Source organism: Nilaparvata lugens, chromosome X (genome assembly GCF_014356525.2).
Source record: "Nilaparvata lugens isolate BPH chromosome X, ASM1435652v1, whole genome shotgun sequence".
Classification (NCBI taxonomy): Eukaryota; Metazoa; Arthropoda; class Insecta; order Hemiptera; family Delphacidae; genus Nilaparvata; species Nilaparvata lugens.
This window is the reverse complement of record NC_052518.1, coordinates 103,110,441-103,131,790: the sequence shown is the minus strand read 5'-3', so window position 1 is coordinate 103,131,790 and position 21,350 is coordinate 103,110,441. Positions and strand designations below refer to the sequence as shown.

Below are 21,350 nucleotides of genomic sequence, written 5' to 3'. Positions count from 1 at the left end.
ATTTTTCTGTATGGCGAAAAATAGCGTTCACACCACGGGCAAAAATGTTTTTCCGACTCTCAATCTTTTCTAGTCCTCGGCCTATGGCCTCGGACTTGAAAACCGATTTCGAGCCAGAAAAATCTCATTTTCTGCTCTAGGTGCGAAATATACTATTCGAACGCTATTTTTCGCCACACACAAAAATAAACAATACATATATATATATATATATATATATATATATATATATATATATATATATGAGAATAGTAGTTTACTAAGCACTTCCGAAAGCAGAAGTGGAAGGTGATAGCTCTAGCAAATCTGAGGTAATCTGAATATCAGGAAATTGGGAAATCGTCCAAGTATTTTTTTTTTTTATTCTGATTTGTCTAAATAAATAACTTAAAAGATGATGTTCAATTACGTGGGAGGATGAGTTTATACTTTTTATTCTTCCAAATGACGATAAGATGATATTATTATAAATGTTTTGATTCTTGAATAATAAACACAAATAATGAAAAGATTTTTGATCAGCTGTTTTTTGATCACCTTTCTTAGTTCCATGTTAGCGGCTGGAAAGGGTACTCTTTCCGGCCTAGGCCGGAATGAAAACTGTTCTGACGTCAGACGAGAGTCGTCTGCAAACAATGTCTTTCAGATCTACATAGGGACTGGAAAACAGCTGCTTTCTGTGCAGTGTGGCGAAAAAGTATAAAAATGTACAAGCTCAACCTGCCCCATTGAAACATAATTGAACATAATCTTATAGGTTATGTAGACTAATTGAAATCTATACAATCTGAGATTCTGTCCCTATCGTTGTCGACGACGGGATTTACGCACAAACGAAAGCCCAGCTTTATAATGACAGTGGAGAAATATAGCAGAACAACGTTTCCGATCCTCTGTCTTGTCAATGCCTTCTATAGACGGTAGCTGATACAGGTTTATTGATGTAATATTAACTCGTTTAAAATATTCAATTATATTTTATCAAGCGAGAAATTATATTTTTTAATAATTTTCATAATTAAGATGGAATATTCTGTTAATTATTTATTCTACATTGTTAAAAGACGGTCTGGCAACAGATCAAAGCGAGAAAGAGATAGCGCTATCCGCTTTGTTGAATGATAGACAAGGATAGCAATACCATTGCTAACCAAACACGGCCATTATAACGTGGACCTCACTATAGTCTCGCCAAACCCTGATTAGTGAGACTGTACTGTTTGTTTTTAAAAGCTTCTCAGAGACCTCTATCATAGTATGGGAATAGTAAAAGCATTTATAAACACAAAAAATTGTATATTAATCGAAAATCATATTTCACCTACCTAGGGATGGTCACATAAACTACGATTAACACTGAAGTCTGCTTAAGATCAATAGTACAATGACAAACTAGAGATAATAAGAAATGTGGACTTGATTTTTTTTAAATATGGCTTGAAGATTCACACGGTATCAAGTAACGCAAAAAATAAAGATGCAAAACAACGTACAGTAAGGCCTCTTTCACACGATAGGAGACGTGCAACTTGAACACTGAACAGTGTTCTCGTTTTTTTGTCGAAGTACATTGAGTCAAATCGTGTCTTTCACATGGTGACTCCTATCCAGGAACCTCGTTTTGTCACGTCTTTTCCCCTCGAGGCAAGCAGAGGCAAGATCTAACAACTGTGCCGACGTTTCCACAAAGTATGACTCATCACTTTTTTCTCAAAGTCCAACTTCCTTAAAAATATAGATAGAAGATTTCTGATTTCGGATTTGGATTCAGCGACCCCAAATTCTTTAAAGCGTAAGTCCCGTTTTCGAAAATATCCGAAAACAAGGAAGTTATGGCTGTTTTTAATAAAGCTTTCTATTATCATATAATTATACGGTAAAAACGAACAGGTACTGTACTATACAGTACGTAAGTACTCTAGCTATTATAATACAACTTACACTGTATTCGTGTAGGAAATTTGGTAGGTTATTTATCTTGATTTCTGAAAATACCCCAAAATAAGGGAGTAAGATAACTTTGAAAAACCAAAGTTTTCCTGCCGATTGAAGAAACATTAAAAATTAGTCTAAGACATATTATGTCTTAGAATAAAAACGTGTAACAAATATCAGATCACTATTCAAGCTATCAAGCTTTTCATAAATTTCATAAGTTGTGTCGACGGTATATGACATAAAAGGCAAATGCTCGCGCTTGGTCCATAGTTCTACGACTGAGGAATGAGGATTTAGGTCAGCAACTAAAATCGACAAGCCATGATTGTCAATCTTACTCATGATACAAGCTTTGTACTATGATACATGGTTTTCATTCCGTATCATTCTTTAATAAAAATAAAACAAGATTCTGGTTTCAAAAGCATCAAAGTCGCCAGGCTGGTCTGAGCTATTCATGACTTTTTTTCAGTATGCATTATCAACTCAGCAGTTCTAATACACAGACATCACTACTTGGAATGCCATGACATTTTCTATTCTCTCAATTCCTATTATTACCATAGATCGATTCAGATCAGCACAATGTTTATACTGTATGTTCATAATAGATTTTTCTGATTGTAAAAAGAAATAGTCAATAATTGCTGGGAATTCAAAGTGATATTCAACGATTTGAACCTGATAAATTGGATTGTTGAATGACAATTGAAATTCAGTGAATTTTACTGTACAACATTCCTTTTCCTCCTATTTTATTGGGTGATGAAAGGAGATGATTTATGATTTCATATTTGGATTCATCTTTTCATAGTTCAATATTTTTTTGGAAAACTAGAATTTTTAAAAATTAAAAATGTTTATGTATAAACTTCTCAGGTGTTCAAAAACTTCTTAAAACCTTTGCCTGTCCCTTTGTGAGGCAGGAGTATTATTATCTTAGTATGTACTATATAATCATATGATAATGGAAAGCTATATTAAAAACAGCTATAACTCCCTTGTTTTCGGGTATTTTTGAAAATGGGACTTACGCTTTAAAGAATTTGAGGTCGCTGAATCCAAATCCGAAATCAGAAATCTTCTATCTATATTTTTAAGGAAGTTAGACTTTGAGAAAAAGTGATGAGTCATAGGTTTGAGCAAACGTCGGCATAGTTGTTGGATCTGTCGGCTTATTCGTAAGATCCCCATGTGAAAGTACAGGAGAGCTGCAAAATATGAAATATGATCTTCCGTAATATGATATTCCAGGAGCGAGGTCTCTGCCGTGTGAAACTGGCCTAACTATACGTTAACTATAAAACTATAGTTATTATTTAACTATCGTTTTCATTCAACTATTCGTCGAAAAAGTTGAATGAATAATGAATTTATTGCCAAATAATAGAAATGATGTATTCTGATTCAAATCTATACTCGTAATTAGTTACTTATTAGATTCTTCTTCCCGCGGTTTCAAAGTATATATAAATCGTTCATATTTCATCACAACATATATCTTTTTTTTTCATTGCAAGATTGCCAAAAGTTTCAGATTTTGAAGATTGTCAACAATTTTGATTTCGGACTGATACAGTAAACAGTTCTCAATTTAAATTTCAATTTAAGTTTGGAACTGCATGAACAACAAAATTTGTTTCAATTGTAGGTTTATGCCGAAAAATGAATCAAGTGGACAAACGAATTACAAATAACCTCAATAAATACGAATCATTCTTGAAGAATAAATTGACAGATACGATTGAGAATGAAAAATAACTTAATGAAAAAAGTGTGTTGTGGTAGATATCTATATTGAAATGAAACGACTTTATATTATCATCAATCTATATTAAACTGTAAGTTCAAAAATTGAGCAGCAAACTATATAGTTGGGTGAAGCGCCCTGCGATTGGTTATTACCTGTTGACCAATGAAAGTTGAGCTCTAATGTCATTGGCCGAGACGAGACACGCCCAATGACATAGAGCTCAACAAAATATTCTGTTGTTTAATGTTGAAGCTTTCAGTTTACTAGAGATGGATAATGGTGTTAACAAACGAAACTAGGATGACAAATTAGTGATATGATGTTTTTAATTGATGGAAAAAGTTTATAAACAATAATATAACAGGCGCACTTCAGTGGCATAACTGATGTTTTATAGGCGTTTTAAGGTAGCTATTGTTTAAGGATGTGCAAAGGCTAAAAATAAACTTTCTACTCGTGATATTTTTTATTTATCCTCAAGATATCAAATAGAAAAAGTTTTCTCAGGAAAACATTTTTTTCTGATCATTACTTTTTGAGATATGAGCGCTTGAAGATGGAATTTTTGGGACTGAACATTTCAAACTCGGTAAGAGATAAATCCATGATATTCAGAGGATGAATTCTTCATGGTATTGTTGATCTAGTAAAACAAAAAATTTCTGAAAATATCACTTTTTGAAAAAGTTATTCAATTTACCAAAAATAACAACTAAAAGTTATTTTTGGTTATTTTTAGTAAATTGAATAACTATCTTAAAAATTGATATTTTCAGAAAATTTTAGTTTTACTAGATCAACAATACAATGAAGAATCTATCCTCTAAATCTAATAGATTTATCTCTCACCGAATTTGCAATGTTCTGTCCCAAAAATTTAAACTTTAGGCGCTCATATCTCAAAAAGTAATAACCGGAAAAAAATGTTTTCGCGTGAAAACTTTTTCATTTTGATAGCTTGATGATATACGAATCGAAAAACTATGAAAAATATCACGAGTAGAAAGTTTATTTTTAGCCTTTGCACAGCCTCAAGGTTTTTATTGTTTGTGATGATGATGATTGAAGAGGTTAAGCCTCATAGCAGAAGACGGAATTGGCTTCCTGTCACATTCAATGAAATTAGAGCATTCATTGCAGTCATACTCAACAGAGTAAGAAAGCCTCATAAGAAAGCCAACAATTCCTTCTTATTGGTCCACAACAGATTGTCAAACAACACCTTGGTTCCCCAGAATGTTCACTAGGAATAGTTTTCAACAATTGCTAGCATCTTTCCATATAGTTGACAACAGAAAACTACCAAAACCCTCTGAACCTGGTTATGATGCATCTTAAAAATTCATGCCCCTAATTGAACACTGCAATAGACTATTCAAATTCTTCTATAAAGCTCATCATAGAGATTTATCTCTTACCGAATTTGAAATGTTCTGTCCCAAAAATTTAAACTTTAGGCGCTCATATCTTAAAAAGTAATGATCGGAAAAAAATGTTTTCCTGAGAAAACTTTTTCATTTTGATAGCTTGATGATATACGAATCGAAAAACTATGAAAAATATCACCAGTAGAAAGTTTATTTTTAACCTTTGCACAGCCTTAAGGTATCTATTGTTTGTGATGATGATGATGATGATTATGATGATGATGATGATTCGGAGATATAAGATAGGCAGCAGTATAACTAGACTTGTATAAAAATGATAAGTGCTTCCCTCTTTTGAAAGAACATTATTTCCATTATAATTCAAATCATGTTGTAAATGACGATGTATTATAGATGACACGTTCTTCACTATTCTCTATTATTTATTGATTGATACAATAAGTAAATCATCAAAATAATAGGGCGATAAAAAATAAGGTAACCTTGTGCTTCCCTCTCCCAAATTTAGATAAGTTTACACATGGTCCGAAAGTTCTAAATTCAATGTAAAGAGCTTGACTTGGGTTATACAGCTCTTCTAAAACGACCAATCCTAAAATATTATAAAAGCTTATGAACGGATGCTAGGATGATGTATGAGACTAGAAAAAAAATTAGAATCATCATTGTCGATATTAAAGAAAATACTGGGCCAAAAACATTTCCAGCATTTTCTTACGCGGTAGAATGAAAAATGGGATAAGTATTTTCATGATAGAAAAAAAATGTTAGACAACATTTATGAGACAATTTCAAAGTGAGTTCTGATTGAAAATGATGGGAAGATTTCTTACGCGGTAGAATGAAAAATGGGATAAGTATTTTCATTATAGAAAAAATGTTAGACAATTTCAAAGGAGTTCTGATTGAAAATTATGGGGAGAAGTGTTAAAATGTATTTCTGTAAAATTATGAAGCACGGAGATTGATTGATCGAAGATTGATTGAGGACACTCTATAATTATTGTAAATTAGTGAGAAATTATTCTAGATGATTGTTAAATTCTAAATGATTTAAATGATTTTCAACAATTTAACTCACGCATATTGATGCATATCTTGAGGTTTATCTTGTAGCACCCTCCTGTAACAATCAGGCAACAAGCAAAATAAAAAAATAAATAATAAACTGAACGAATTTAATTATTATTTTCAAATTGAATAAAATAATGAGAAAGATGAGAACAAGATGCATTCTAATCATTGCAAATTATAATACAGTGCAAAATAAAATTGCCTGAGTTGCATTGACGATTGATTATGTAAAAGTTTTTATGAGTTTGATCAATCCAACATTATTTTCTTCCAGTACCCTTACTATATTTTTCAGAGTATGTATGAATCTATAATTTTCACCTGATGACTATCAATAACATGTATTTGTTCACAGGATTAAAAACATTATGAAATTTGAAATTGATATACCAACACCTAATGTCCACTCTGACGTTTAATAAAAATGTCTCTATTTATAAATTCAATACAAATTGTACAATATATCCAACACATCAACACAATTTTCAACACTCATTACAATGAATAAATACATAAAACTAATTAGAAATTCAAGATAGCTCAAGTTCATAGCCAAAGTTTAAAAGATATCCAACTTATTACTAAACTATAATACAAAAAAATACTGTGATCAGTATAGTGAATCGTTTTTGAAAGTTAAAGGCCTTTTATATGTTTTAATAAAAGTGTAATAAATACATTGAAAATTAACTATATCAATTAACAAAAACATTTCCTTTGTTAAGAGTTTCTCTGTAAATTAATTTGTTTTATGCTTGAATGATGATCTGAACTTAGTTTTTGGGGAAATAAAGCATTGGAACAGAGAAGTAATTTCGATAGCATTGGAATTTTCTTTTTGTTTGGAGATTCAGATTCACTTTAGTCAAATTTTCTGTATGATTTCAATGATGATAAATCAACTTAATAAGGAATTCATATGAAAATATACAAAAACAAGTAGGATGTAGAACGCATGATGGTTAGTGCATAGATGAATGTAAAATGTAAAAGCACGACAATGTAAACGATGAAATTGCAAGCATAAAAACAGATAAAATGGAATGTATGTGATTTATCGATGTATGAGAATGAATTGATAATGAATTTTATGATAACGAGCATAACCATAAAACTAATTGATATACTCACAAAACAAGCACACAAGCCGGGCTCTATGATTATAAAAAATACTAATTTACTACCAAACAGTGAACACTATTCAAACAACTTGAGAATTTATCTACAAAACGCACTCGAGATAAAACCAGCAAGTATAAAACTAAATAGTATAGTATAAAACTAACATAATAGTAAAGAATTAACTAGTCTTATTCTTTACTCACTGGATAAAACAGGACAATCTATTTCTAAAAAGATTCGAAATTTATGACAATGTAGGAAAGTAAAAACGAAGGAGTGAAAAAATCGCGAAAACTCAATATCCGACGACTAATGAAAATGAAATGAAAGTCTGTAGGAGTCTGACAAGAAATGGAGAGAGAGAATATCTGAGAGCATTCAACTCTTAAATAAACATTTAACTCTCTCTCTCAACATTCAATATTCGTTTCCAAGTGTTCCATGTTTTCAAGTTTGAAGTACTTGTCAAATTACAAAAACAGAAAAGCCTTTTGTCAAATGTCCAAGATGTGATTACGACCCTTTTACAACTATATAAAGCAGATGTAAGTTTCTACGTAAACATCCTGAAAGAGCTCGTGGTATTGTTTGAAAACATTCGGGGAATACCCAGAATAGACGGCAATTAATCAGTTTCTCAAGTATGGTAGACATATACGGTATAACATGTACGAAATAAATTAACTTTTGTATTGAAAAATTATATACACTACTTGAGACTTGAAATCAGTTACATTTTGAAGAGTATTAAACGAAAATCTTTACAGATGGAATTAAATGGAGAATGCATTTATTCGAATGCTAATTAATATATAATTATTATTTAACGAAAATCCTAAATAAATGCTGTAAATCACCCCGAAGACTTCTGCTACTGCAGACATTGACAACAGGGTTAACAGCTAGATGGAAATTCGATGAGAACTACTATCAAAAAATTATTTGCCAGCCCGGGAATCAAACCCGGTACCTCCCAATTGCCAAATAATTGTTAAATAATAATTATATATTAATTAGCATTTGAATAAATGCATTCTCCATTTAATTACATCTGTAAACTGGTTGGGCGCTATGGCTTCGTATAAAATGAGAGCTGCTATCCAGACATTGTCAGTTTGGTGTAAGGGTAAGCATTCCTGACTGGCAATTGGGAGGTACCGGGTTCGATTCCCGGGCTGGCAACTAATTTTTGGATAGTAGTTCTCATCGAATTTCCATTTAGCTGTTAACCCTGTTGTCAATGTCTGCAGTAGCAGAAGTCTTCGGGGTGATTTACAGCATTTATTTAGGATTTTCGTTAAATAATAAATATATACACTACTTGAGACTTGAAATCAGTTATCATTAGATATCATTAGACATCCAATATGATGTCAACCACCCCAAAGACTTCTGCTACTCCAAAACTTAATATTTGAACAATATTTAATAATTATAACAGAGTGACAGACAGAAGGAGGTGAGAGGAATATTCAAAAATTATTCGCCAGCACGGGATTCGAACCCGGTACCTCCTAACTGCCAGCTGATTGATTAAACCTGATTAAATTGATTGGAACTGCCAGCTGACTGATTGTGAGTTCTGTCAAACTGAAACTTCAATAAATAGCTTCATTTTATACAAAGCCATAGCGACCAGCAAGTCTACAGATGGAAGGAAATTGAAGATTAGATTTGTTCAAATAACAAAATCCAATAAATAAGTATATCATTCGTATAGGATCCTGGTACAAAAGTCGACGAAAGTACACAAACTTTAATACGAATTAACGAAAGCAAAAGCAGTTTAGCAATATAATCAAATTCCGGAAAGCAATCAATGAAATATAAGTCACTAGAAGCAAGTCACTCTTAAGCGCAAACTGAGCGAATTATATTTACATTGGTTGAGAAATTATCACATGCGATGGGGATTATTGAAACAACAGGTAAAAAATACCACCAAATTCACGGTAAAATACCACCAAATTCATTAGTTACAATTCAAACGCCTATTTTATTCTCGTATTGGGAGGTGCTATAGAGGACCTATGGTTGTATTAAGGTGCGTACAGATTTACACGCCGCGAACATGAGCAATTCACTTTCAATCAGCTGATGCCAAGCTTTTTATATCTGTATCTTACCGTTTCTGTAAAAATACAGATATAGTCAGCTGATTAAAAGTGAATTGCTCATGTTCGCGGTGCGTATATCTGTACGCACCTTTAGAACAACCAATTTCCAATGTGTTGAATTAAAAATATAAATGATGAATGTCAATTTATACTTTTTGTGGGAATGTCATTACAATAAAACAATAACTCGTTATGCTCCTTACTACACGCAGCCATCTTACATTATTTTTTTATTAATTTACATCAATTCCTTGTTTTTATTCTCTCTTTATTCATTCAAAAAGTCCTATTAATTTTCCAACATACCATGGGGTTTCTTCAATTTATTCTTCGTCTTGTTCTCCAACTACAGTATTCTCATTGTTCTTTATTATTTTTATCTCAATTCAATCAATCGTTCACAAGCCTAACGCTGGATAGATTTCGTCAATAATAGAAGTATTTACCTAGTTGCATTAAAAACACAAAATTTAACAAAAGACAGTATAAAATCAACCTTAAAAATTCAAAATTTTAAATCATCATTCCTGGACCAGAAATCAAGTGACGAAGCAGTGTGTGGATTACATAACCTTATCTTTTGGACAACATTAACATTTTATCAAAATTTTTGGAGAGAAATAGTACAGGCTCAGCCTAGTTTTTCCTTCAATGTCATAATTGTATTATGATTATAGTATTTTATACAATAAATAAATGACGAGAAGACAGTCATTTTTGAGGTAGTTTCCCTCACTAGAATCACATTAAAGGTGAATCTGTAATTGAATATTGGAATGGAAACAGCCGAAAGGTTCAAATTGTTAATTTCCAATACGAGAGAGAGTTCTTAAGTAACTATAAACTCAAAATTTCTTATAAAAAACAAGAGTTATTCTCTAATGAGCATCGTCCGAGCGGGAATGGTAAAAAAATTTCAATCGGAAAACCTTCAAAGATTGGAATGATAGTTCAAAAAGATTGGAATGGTTACATATCATAATATAATCAATATGACAAGACAGTCATTTTGGGGGTGCTTTCCCTCACTATAATCATGTTAAAGGTGGATTAAAAGTGTACATAACATACCAGAAAATACATAAACGAGGTAAAACACTTTATTCACATGGGCTACTTTTTAAATTAATGAAACAATACAAAAAATCTTAAAGCACCCTTTATTTTTGAAAAAAACCTTAAAATAGTTTAACAACTAGTTTCGGTGATCACACCATCGTCAGGTAAAATAAAATAAAATATTATAACCTAAAATAATAATATATAACCTAAAATAACCTTATAACCTAAATATTATAAAATAAAATATTATAACCTGACGATGGTGTGATCACCGAAACTAGTTTTCAAACTACTTTATAGGTTTTTAAAAATAAAGGGTGCTTTAAGATTTGTTATATTGTTTTATTAATAAACGAGGTACCTACTATACTTGCCTAATTTCAAGAAAAAAACAATCAGCTAAGGAAAATAATCGTTGAAATGCGTGAAGCTTGGAATGAAACAGAACTTGAAATTTTTCTAAAACATATTTGCTTATTCTTGTTTGAAAAATACGACTCTTAATTGAAATGAAAAAATCTTTTTAGGCGGATTTAGGACTTTCAAGTCCTTTCTACCACTCAACCTCAACATTACAAATGCAACTGAATAAAAATAATACAGTGTAAATTAATATATAAATAAAAATACATTAAATAATATCGCTACAAAATAGAAAAATAGTTGGAACAAAACAGTCAATCTGCGAAGAGAGTCTCTTATTTTACAAGGAGTTACTGGAGCTACAGTTCTTGAAATTTTTTGTTCTTTGAATAGGCCTGCAACTGACTTTGTGTTGAAGAACAATGTCCAACCACCTTTTGGAGACGCCTGATTCTACCTGGGAAGACCTATCCGGTGTAAGTGTACATCCAGTGCCAAAATACATGTGATCAAATTTTTGGTTGGGATCGATTTAGTATGTTATTTTGAGCACAAAATCATAAAAATTAAACGGCGGTCACTATTGTTTTTAAAATAAACTAAGTTCAAAGTAGCACAATTTTACATGCTTTTAACCTATAAGTGGCAGCCATTTTGACCATTGAAATCATAAAAAATTATGATTTTCCTAACCTATACTTCCTTAACTTGAAGCTTTTCCTAACCAAAACTATTCTAACCTAAAGCTTTTCCTAACCAGAACTTTTCTAAACTAAAGCTTTTCCTAACCTAAAGCTTTCCCTAACCTTACCTTTTCCTAACCTTAGCTTAATATTGGAGGTGTTTGAAATGTTATGAACAAAGTGAGGTCAGTAAAATTAGATTATTTTTTTAAAATTTATGATGAGTGACCGCCGTTTATTTCTTGTGTTCAAAATGACATACTAAATCGATCCCAACCAAAAATTTGATGACAGGTATTTTGGCACTGGATGTACACTTTAGCCGACCTATCCTCTCTTATGTCGGAGCCCGGAGCCCTTTAGTCCCCAAAAGTATTGGTCCCAAATTTCCTAGCACCCTATTTTCATCAAAGGACAGACAAATGAAGAGATTTGAAAAATCAAGCAAAACTATAGCAACAGGCAATAGCAGAGGGGAGAGGGGTGGGGTCACCTCTGTGTGATCTCCGTGTGCGTGATGCTTTGTTCATGACGCTGTTCGATCCTTCGGCTCACCAGCCTGCAGCATTATCAACACTAAGGGCCAAGCCACAAGAGGCGTTTTCGCACTGGCAGCGGACAGGAAGCTCTCCGATTGGCTGATTATCAGCTGATTCCGGGACGCCAACCCAATCAGCCAATCGGGGAACTTCCTGTCCGCCACCAGTGCAAAAACGCCTCATGTGGCTTGGCCCTAACTATCCAACACAAGCATTCACAAACATTGGTAACTTACTAATTAAAAATAAATAGATTATGACAGCTCTTTTCATCCCTAGAATTGGTAATCTGTTAGAATCTCACGGTTTCTATTTTAATACTGGTGAAGCTTCAGGTTTTTTTTTCAACTCAAAGTTGTATTAAATTAAACCACACCGATAGAAGAAATTTAATTTCAGCATAAAGTATCTCAGTCTAAACAGATAACAACATACGATTTCCAATACTGTATAACCAAAAAATCTGAACCAGTAATTGTTAATAACTTACAATTTAGATTTTTGTAGTTGCTTGATAATACGTAAAAGTCATCCAAAATTTACATCTCGGGTGATATGAATTATTCTATTAAATGCTAATCTAATATTTGGTGTATAATGTATTGATAGAAAGATACCTGAAACAATTTGAATTATTAAACATACACCTAAAATTGACCCCAAGTTTCATCATTATTTCACACGAGAGCCGACTCTCTGTTCTTTCGAAACAGACAAATAAACCAGTCTAAGTGATCACGCTACTAGTACTTTATCAATTCATAATAATTGCAGGAATTAGAAAATGAGTAGTATTAAAAGAATATATTGAATTACATTTTTCCTCAATCATGTCATATATATAATTAAAATTGTAATACAGAGTGTTTCAGAGAAACGGGAAATATTAAAAGTTAAATAATTTCAATAGAAACAAATCTTTAAATAAAGTTTTTCATGTCATTCAATAGTAAAAAAATGTCATTTCAGAATAAATAATACTGTAACATTTATTTTTTGAAGATGACATCTTGCAGGTATGTTCCTTTTCTACGCAAATATTCCTGTAGTCTCTTCATCACATTGTCCATGCATGGTGGTTTGACGTAACATTACTACTGGAATTTGAAATCGCTTCTCGAATCTTAGTTTTCAATTCTTCCGTTGTTTCAGAGTTTCCGTTGTTCGAGAAGCGATTTCAAATTCCAGTTGTAATGTTACGTCAAACCATGCATGGACAATGTGATGAAGAGACTACAGGAATGTTTGCGTAGAAAAGGAATACACCTGCAAGATGTCATCTACAAAAAATAAATGTTACGGTATTATTTATTCTAAAATGGCATTATTTTTACTATTCAATGATATGAGAAACTTTATTTAAAGATTTGTTTTACTTGAAATTATTTAACTTTCAAAATTTTCCGTTTCTGAAACACCCTGTACTATTCACTATAACTGACAATAAGGCTAACTATTAAATTAATTATACAAAATATGGACTGAAGAATTAAAGAATGATATAAAACTGGAACGCAATTCAAATTACGATAATATAGTGATAATTTATAATTGGAAAGGGATATTAAAGAATATCATTTACGCTACGAATGAAGTAATAGGCCGTTGAAGGAATTTCCATCTCAAATTCTATTGGTGGATGGCTCGAATACGTCAAACAACTTGAACCAATCACAAGCCAGCAATGGCTGCCACCCATCCTCACGCCTTCTTATTGGCTGACTACAACGTATAGCCGCAATTTTATGGATGGGCCAATTCAGAACAAAAGTAATCCAGTGTTGTAAGTTAAGTATTAAGTACAGAAAAATACAGAGCGTTGTTATAAAATAATTCATTAATAAAACCACGAATACTTTATTAAGTGTAATGTATAAATAACATTATTATAAACGAAAGATATTATTAACGAATATTATATTTCACTGGTATTTTTTGAAGACTATATAAAGATAGACTATCTAATAAGGCGAAGCCCAGGGGAATTACGATAAAAGGAGTTAAGAATATCTAATGAGGCAAAACTGATATAGCTTCAATATCTATGAAACAATAATTTAATTGTTTAGACGATATAAACAAAGCTCCAGGGTTTACTATCAAGGCAAATCTCAGGGGCATTACAATACAATATTTCTTTGAAAAAAGATTGATTTTTTCTTGGTAGTTTAGTAGGGTATTGTCGAAAAAACAAGAACAAATTTTAATTAACACAACATTCTCACAAAATATTGGTTAGACTATAGGACACACTGTCAATTTTAATATATGGGCCCGGTTGCACAACAGCCAGTTAAATTTTAACCGTGATTAATTTCACGAGAACCAATCAGAGAAGGTGTTTTAGAAAAGACGGCTTCTCTGATTGGTTCTCGTGGAATTAATCACGGTTAAAATTTAACCGGCTGTCGTGCAACCGGCACTAAATCTTTATAAAACTCTTCTTAGAAACTTTCAGTAGAAAATTCAATCGTTTTCATTTAATTAAAGTTATTTCGTCAGTTTATAAATGAGAGTTGAGTGTTAGTATAAACTCTTAGGATTTGTCTGAATGGAAACGTAGAGCAGAGACTTCAAGTGGTCTACAGAAAATCTGACGAAAGAGATTTTATTTCAAAGGATGAAATCACCCATAGTAAACACTTTCAAGAGTTGAAAACCGTTCTCATAAACAAAAATCCTGAGAATATCCAATGAATAAATAATGAGGTAATTCGTTTAAGGCAGTTCGGTACACCTTTTTATTTTCATTTAAATTGGATAATCTTTTTCAATATAATTGTTAAGATCATTATAAGGGTGAGAAAAAGTGGCAACTGAAATTTTTAAGTGGTCTAATAAGCGAGTTATGGGTTGTTGAAGTGCTGAACACCGTTTCCAGATCATAAACGGTTTCGAATTTTCCATTGGAGTTTTTTTTAATACATTCAGTATATCATTGGCTTTGTTCTAATATGCGTTTTTCGCGATTAATGCCAAAATAAAAAGTTATCGAATTTACAAAAAAATGTTACTTTTTTATTTATGAACGATATGGGGAATAAAATGTTTTAGTTTGGAAAGATACATTTTTTGAATTTTCAAGTGAAGTTCTGTTAATATAGTCGAAACCGTTCATGATCTGGAAAGAAAACAGAATCTGGAAAGTTAGCACTTCAACAACCCATAACTCGCTTATTAGACCACTTAAAAATTTCAGTTGCCACTTTTTCCCACTCTTATAATGATCTTAACAATTATATTGGGAAAGATTATCCAATTTAAATAATAGGAATTTTACCAAACAGCCTTAAAGCTAAGAACTTTTAAATGGCATGAAAGTAGCCTTTATTCTCAACTATCATTAAAATCAAATTTTCTAGAAGAAAGATATTTTTAATATTCCATTATGGATATAGGATTTGAGAGGAAACAGCTTCTAATTACTTAATTCACAAAAAAATGTTGTATAATGGGATCCGAGTATAATAATACATAGTCGTCTGTATAATAAGTAACCGGACTGACCTCAGGAAATTTTTTATGGGCAAAATATGTATAATTTTTCGTTAGATATCTTCAAAGTAGTCCCTATTGGAGTCGATAACAAGCTGATACCGGATTTTCAAATCCCTGAACGCTCCCTGGAAGTCGGCAACCTCTTTGCTGTCTAGAGCAATACTAGAGTGATATACTCACTAACTGATTGTAGAAGATGGTTTGTGATAGCTCTTTTTGTCCTAGCAATAGGATATATTCATTAAAAAACCTACATTCATTTAAATCTCGTTTTTTTAGTCTTGAATCGTCCTGTGAAATAGGTTGAAAAATCGCGTAAAATATGTTCAATAATTCAATAATAACTGTGAATTATTGAAGAGATTTCCATTAACTGAATATAGTTGGTGACTATATTACAGGGTCTGTATAATAAGTAACCGGACTGACCTCAGGAAATTTTTTATGGGTAAAATATGTAAAATTTTTCATCAGATATATCAAAGTAGTCCCTATTGGAGTCGATAACACGCTGCTACCGGATTTTCAAACCCCTGAACGCTCCCTGGAAGTCGGCAACCTCTATGCTGTCTAGAGCCCTCGTCGTAGCACGTTGAACGTTTTCCAGAGTCCCGAACCGCGTCCCCTTAAGTTGTCTCTTAATTTTGAGGAACAAAAATGAGTCCGGTGGTGCAATATCCGGGCTGTAAGGAGGATGTGGCAACGTTACCCTCGACAGTTTGGACAACTGCTCGGTGACGAGCAGGCAGGTGTTCGACGGAGCATTGTCGTGATGGAGGATTCACGAATCGTAGTACATCTGGTTTCATATCTGGGTTCATCGAGTCCGTCCGGGGATTGCCGATTCGTGAATCCTCCATCACGACAATGCTCCGTCGCAAACCTGCCTGCTCGTCACCGAGCAGTTGTCCAAAGAGTCGAGGGTAACGTTGCCACATCCTCCTTACAGCCCGTTTATGGCATCACCGGAAATCTTTTTGTTCCTCAAAATTAAGAGACAACTTAAGGGGACGCGGTTCGGGACTCTGGAAAACGTTCAACGTGCTACAACGAGGGCTCTAGACAGCATAGAGGTTGCCGACTTCCACGAGACAACTTAAGCAGTTGTCCAAACAGTCGAGGGTAACGTTGCCACATCCTCCTTACAGCCCGTTTATGTCACCACCGGACATCTTTTTGTTCCTCAAAATTAAGAGACAACTTAAGGGGACGCGGTTCGGGACTCTGGAAAACGTTCAACGTGCTACGACGAGGGCTCTAGACAGCATAGAGGTTGCCGACTTCCAGGGAGCGTTCAGGGGTTTGAAAATCCGGTAGCAGCGTGTTATCGACTCCAATAGGGACTACTTTGATATATCTGATGAAAAATTTTACATATTTTACCCATAAAAAATTTCCTGAGGTCAGTCCGGTTACTTATTATACAGACGACTATGTATTATTATACTCGGATCCCATTATACAACATTTTTTATGAATTAAGTAATTAGAAACTGTTACCTCTCAAATCCTATATCTATAATTGGATATTAAAAATATCTCTCTTCTAGACAATTTGATTTCCAATGGCTAATTTTAATGATAGTTAAGAATAAAGGCTACTTTCATGCCATTTAAAAGTTCGTAGCTTTATTATATAGTCACCAACTATATTCAGTTAATGGAAATCTCTTCAATAAATCACAGTTATTATTGAATTATTGAACATATTTTACGCGATTTTTCAACCTATTTCACAGGACGATTCAAGACTAAAAAAACGAGATTTAAAAGAAAGTAGGTTTTTTAATGAATATATCCTATTGCTAGGACAAAAAGAGCTATCACAAACCATCTTCTACAATCAGTTAGTGAGTATATCACCAATAGATAATTAAAATAAAGACAAGCTTGTGGAATGTTACGGGCACTCAGGTCTGCCTAACAAAGCCCAATGTGATACCATGGTATTTCTTCATTATAATCAATCGTAGTACTGCAATACAATATCGAAAGTGGAAATAAATTTAAAACATATTGTTTTCAAACCAAATAATCAGTAGAAAGCCTTACTTGGTTAAAATGTATCACTGCTCAGAATTTGTTGTTATTGCGGAAGATGCCCACATGAGCTTTTTGCTTGTGCGTGGGTAGTGAAAAGTAAGATGGCTAATTGATGAGATGATCAAACATCCATGTCATCGACGGGATTCGAACCTACAAACCAGGCGGTGCTAGTAGACCAAAGTTTGTAACACTCATTATCACTAGACAAACCCGGCCGGCAAATTAGCTAGTGTTATTTGTATTTGACAGGAAATATTATGAAAGCTACTTTATACAATTCGCATCAATGCCTGGTCATGCAACCAAATTATGCAGTAGAACATAACTTTTAGTTTACATCTATAATTTGTAGTTAATCAGTGGATACAGTATAACATCCTGACGAGTTCAGTCTAGAATTTATCACTAGATATTAATTTTAAATTAACTTAAGAAAGTAAAAATTAATCCTCTGTAACGTTTTGCTTTTAGATGTAAACGTTTTGAAAAAAGAGGATCCGTCTATAGATCCACGTTTTTAAGTCAGCTGATTAACATTAGTTTACTATCCTTGTCTGTCATTTGACAAAGCAGATAGCTCGCTCTTTTTCCATCTTCGCACAGTTGCGAAATTGATTGTAGACTATTTAGAAATATGATGACCTATCAAAATATTCAATATTATGAAATTTGATGTTACATCATAAGAAAAAATATTTTCTTGTCGAATAAAATATTGTGGTAAATGTGCTTTTGTAATTGACACTTTATTCATTAAAAGTTTACATCGAACAAGATAAAAATAAAAATGAAAAATCATCTTTGAACATCTCTCATAAAACTCTAACTTCAACTCTTCCTTCTGACACCAATGTTGTAAATGTGCTTTTGTAATAACAACATTATTCATTAAGAGTTTACATTGAACAAGATTAAAAATAAAATAAAACATCATTTTTGAATATCTCTCATAAAACTCTAACTTCAACTAGTTATTTACTTGTAAACGTTCGTTGCTAAAACAGAGTCACCTTAACAACCGTGCTCACATGATATCCACGTAGGGCTAGCTATATTTCAGAATCAACAATAAATATTAGATCAGATATACCGCGATAACTTGAATCACAGCTATCTACTTTAGAAAACAGTGAAACAAGAGAACAATGACAACAACGCCTCCCTATAATTCCCACTGACTTCAACGTGAGTCTCAAAATACATCCTATTTTTCAAAACGTTTATTTCTATTTCAACTAACTTTTGAAATTTTGAAACAATTCAGCCTGACCTAGCTTGACAAGATCCAAAAATATGAAACGTTTTAATTCTTTCTATTCATTATTGCAGTCAATTTCAATAAGAACTGGGACGCCTTTAAGTTTTAACACCATATTAAATTTATTGATTACGTATTAGGTTTTCTAATGTCTAAAGCGGCCTCAATAAAAATGAGGGAAATTGTTCATGGTGTTAGTAGTATCACATGGAGCAATGAATTCCTCTGGCTTTGCTTAGGAGTAGCCCGTAACATATAGAATATACATGAATTTCAATTGACCATGTGCGTGAATACATCGATAAATGCGCCTTGTAATTTATGAGCATGCAATTATAATACAAGTCGTGAAATGAATGATACACTGTAGTGAAATGATTCGCAACTAATGACACACTAGTAGTGAAATGATGAACAACGAATGACAACTTACAAGTAGTGAAATGATTAGCAACAAATGACATACAGGTAGTGATGAAATGATCAGCAACAAAAGACATGAACTATGAATGAGAAATGAGTAGTGACATGATTAACAATCAATACGATGAATGAGATAATTATGAGCTCTTGATCATACAAGAGTAATATGAATGGAAATAATTTGTAAAAGAGGGAGAATTACAACTGAAAATGATTTTGCAGTTCCATTTGTATCAATAAAGTTTATTAACTGCTATAAAAAAATTCAAGAGGTGATGAGGGAAATTGTTCATAAAAACAAAATCAATTGGATTTGGTAGTTTTCTAATAGTTTCAATTTTGTTATTTCTTTTCACACTAAACATGTTTATATTTACTCATCTTGAAAAGTGACAGAATTGACAATTTAATCAAATTTTTTACTAGCCTAATCATCAATGTACTACAGCCTAATTTATTGAGGCCATGACATTTTTTATATTATGCCACTCAACTAAATTCAGAAATTAATATGACATTTTCATTGCAGAAATCTACTCTATTATCAAAAATAGTCCTATAATTGATACTACATTAATATTATTGATTCCCTATCATTAAGGAAAATAATAATCATCAGAGTAGGCGAGTGATTTAAATGTAAGTTTAAAGATAATATATCCTTGCTATGAGATGAATACACTATACACATCAAGTAATTGATAAGTAACAAGTTTTCAAAAGATGCTTGTAGTGTTCCTACAAATCTTTGACATCTATCTATTTCAATATAAATGATTAAAAACCTACATCTTTAAAACCTATCTATTTCAATAAGAATTATTATTCATTTATCATGATTAACATTTACGTAATTTTAACTACGAATTACAAACTTAAGAAAAGTGCCTGATCATACCTACTTTAATGATTCAAGTACGAGAAGATTGTAGAAATACTAAAATTTGAAATCTAAATTTCCTCAAAACCAGAAGCTCTCAGAAAACTGATATAGTGAGGTCCACGTTATAATAACAGTATTTTCAATGGTGTTGCTATCCTTGTCTATCATTCGACAAAGCAGATAGCGCTATCCTTTTCTAGCTCCGCGACGTTGCCAGATCGGTTTTCGACGATGTTGAAATATCATCAATTAACAAAATATTGAATCTCAATCATGAAATAGTATATTTCGCACCTAGAGCAGAAAATGAGATTTTTCCGGCTCGAAATCGGTTTTCAAGTCCGAGGCCGTAGGCCGAGGACTAGAAAAGATTGAGAGCCGGAAAAACATTTTTGCCCGTGGTGCGAACGCTATTTTTCGCCACACACAAAAATAAACAATATATATATGAGAATAGTTGTTTACTAAGCACTTCCGAAAGCAGAAGTGGAAGGTGATAGCTCTAGCAAATCTGAGGTAATCTGAATATCAGGAAATTGTCCAAGTATTTTTATTTTTTATTCTGATTTGTCTAAAAAATAACCTAAAAGATTATGTTCAATTATGTGGGAGGTTGAGTTTATACTTTTTTATTCTTTCAAATGACAATAAGATGATATTATAAATGTTTTAATCATTGAATAATAAACTCAAATAATGAAAATTTTTTTGATCAGCTGTTTTAGCACACTTGAAATTTAGCGGCCGGAAAGGGTACTCTTTCCGGCCTTAGCCGGAAAGAAACCTGTTCTGACGTCAGACGGGAGTCGTCTGCAATCAATGTCTTTCAGATCTACATAGGGACTGGAAAACAGCTGCTTTCTGTCCAGTGTGGCGAAAACGTATTATTCAATCAAAATTGAAAATTATGGACGAATGAAATCTTATTGTTTGTTTTAAACAAGGGTAAACAGTTAGTACTATATCAGATATACAGGTATTTCAACGAATAAAATGTTATTATTCATGTTAAACCGTTAATATTACAACGAATGTACAGGTATCAGCTATCCTCTATAGAAGGCAGAGAATCGGCAACACTGTTCTCATATTTTTTTACTGCCATTATGACGTGGACCTCACTATATGCGTAAGTCAAGTTCACGACTAGAACAATGGTGCAAAACTATTATGAAAAATAAAATTAGAAATAAATAGTGTCGA

At 32.5% G+C, this 21,350-nt stretch overlaps 1 protein-coding gene across 6 annotated transcripts in view; it reads right to left on the bottom strand.

Annotated features, from left to right (window-relative positions):
- LOC111052909 (catenin delta-2) overlaps positions 1-21,350 on the bottom strand; it is a gene marked incomplete at its 3' end in the record, with an annotated part of 143,475 nt that overhangs the window by 80,602 nt on the left and 41,523 nt on the right. For 5 of the 6 annotated variants that reach the window (XM_039442891.1, XM_039442894.1, XM_039442895.1 and 2 more), the window contains 1 exon segment: positions 6,161-6,202. In XM_039442891.1, coding sequence (XP_039298825.1) covers positions 6,161-6,202 — 42 coding nt within the window. 6 annotated transcript variants of the gene reach the window in all.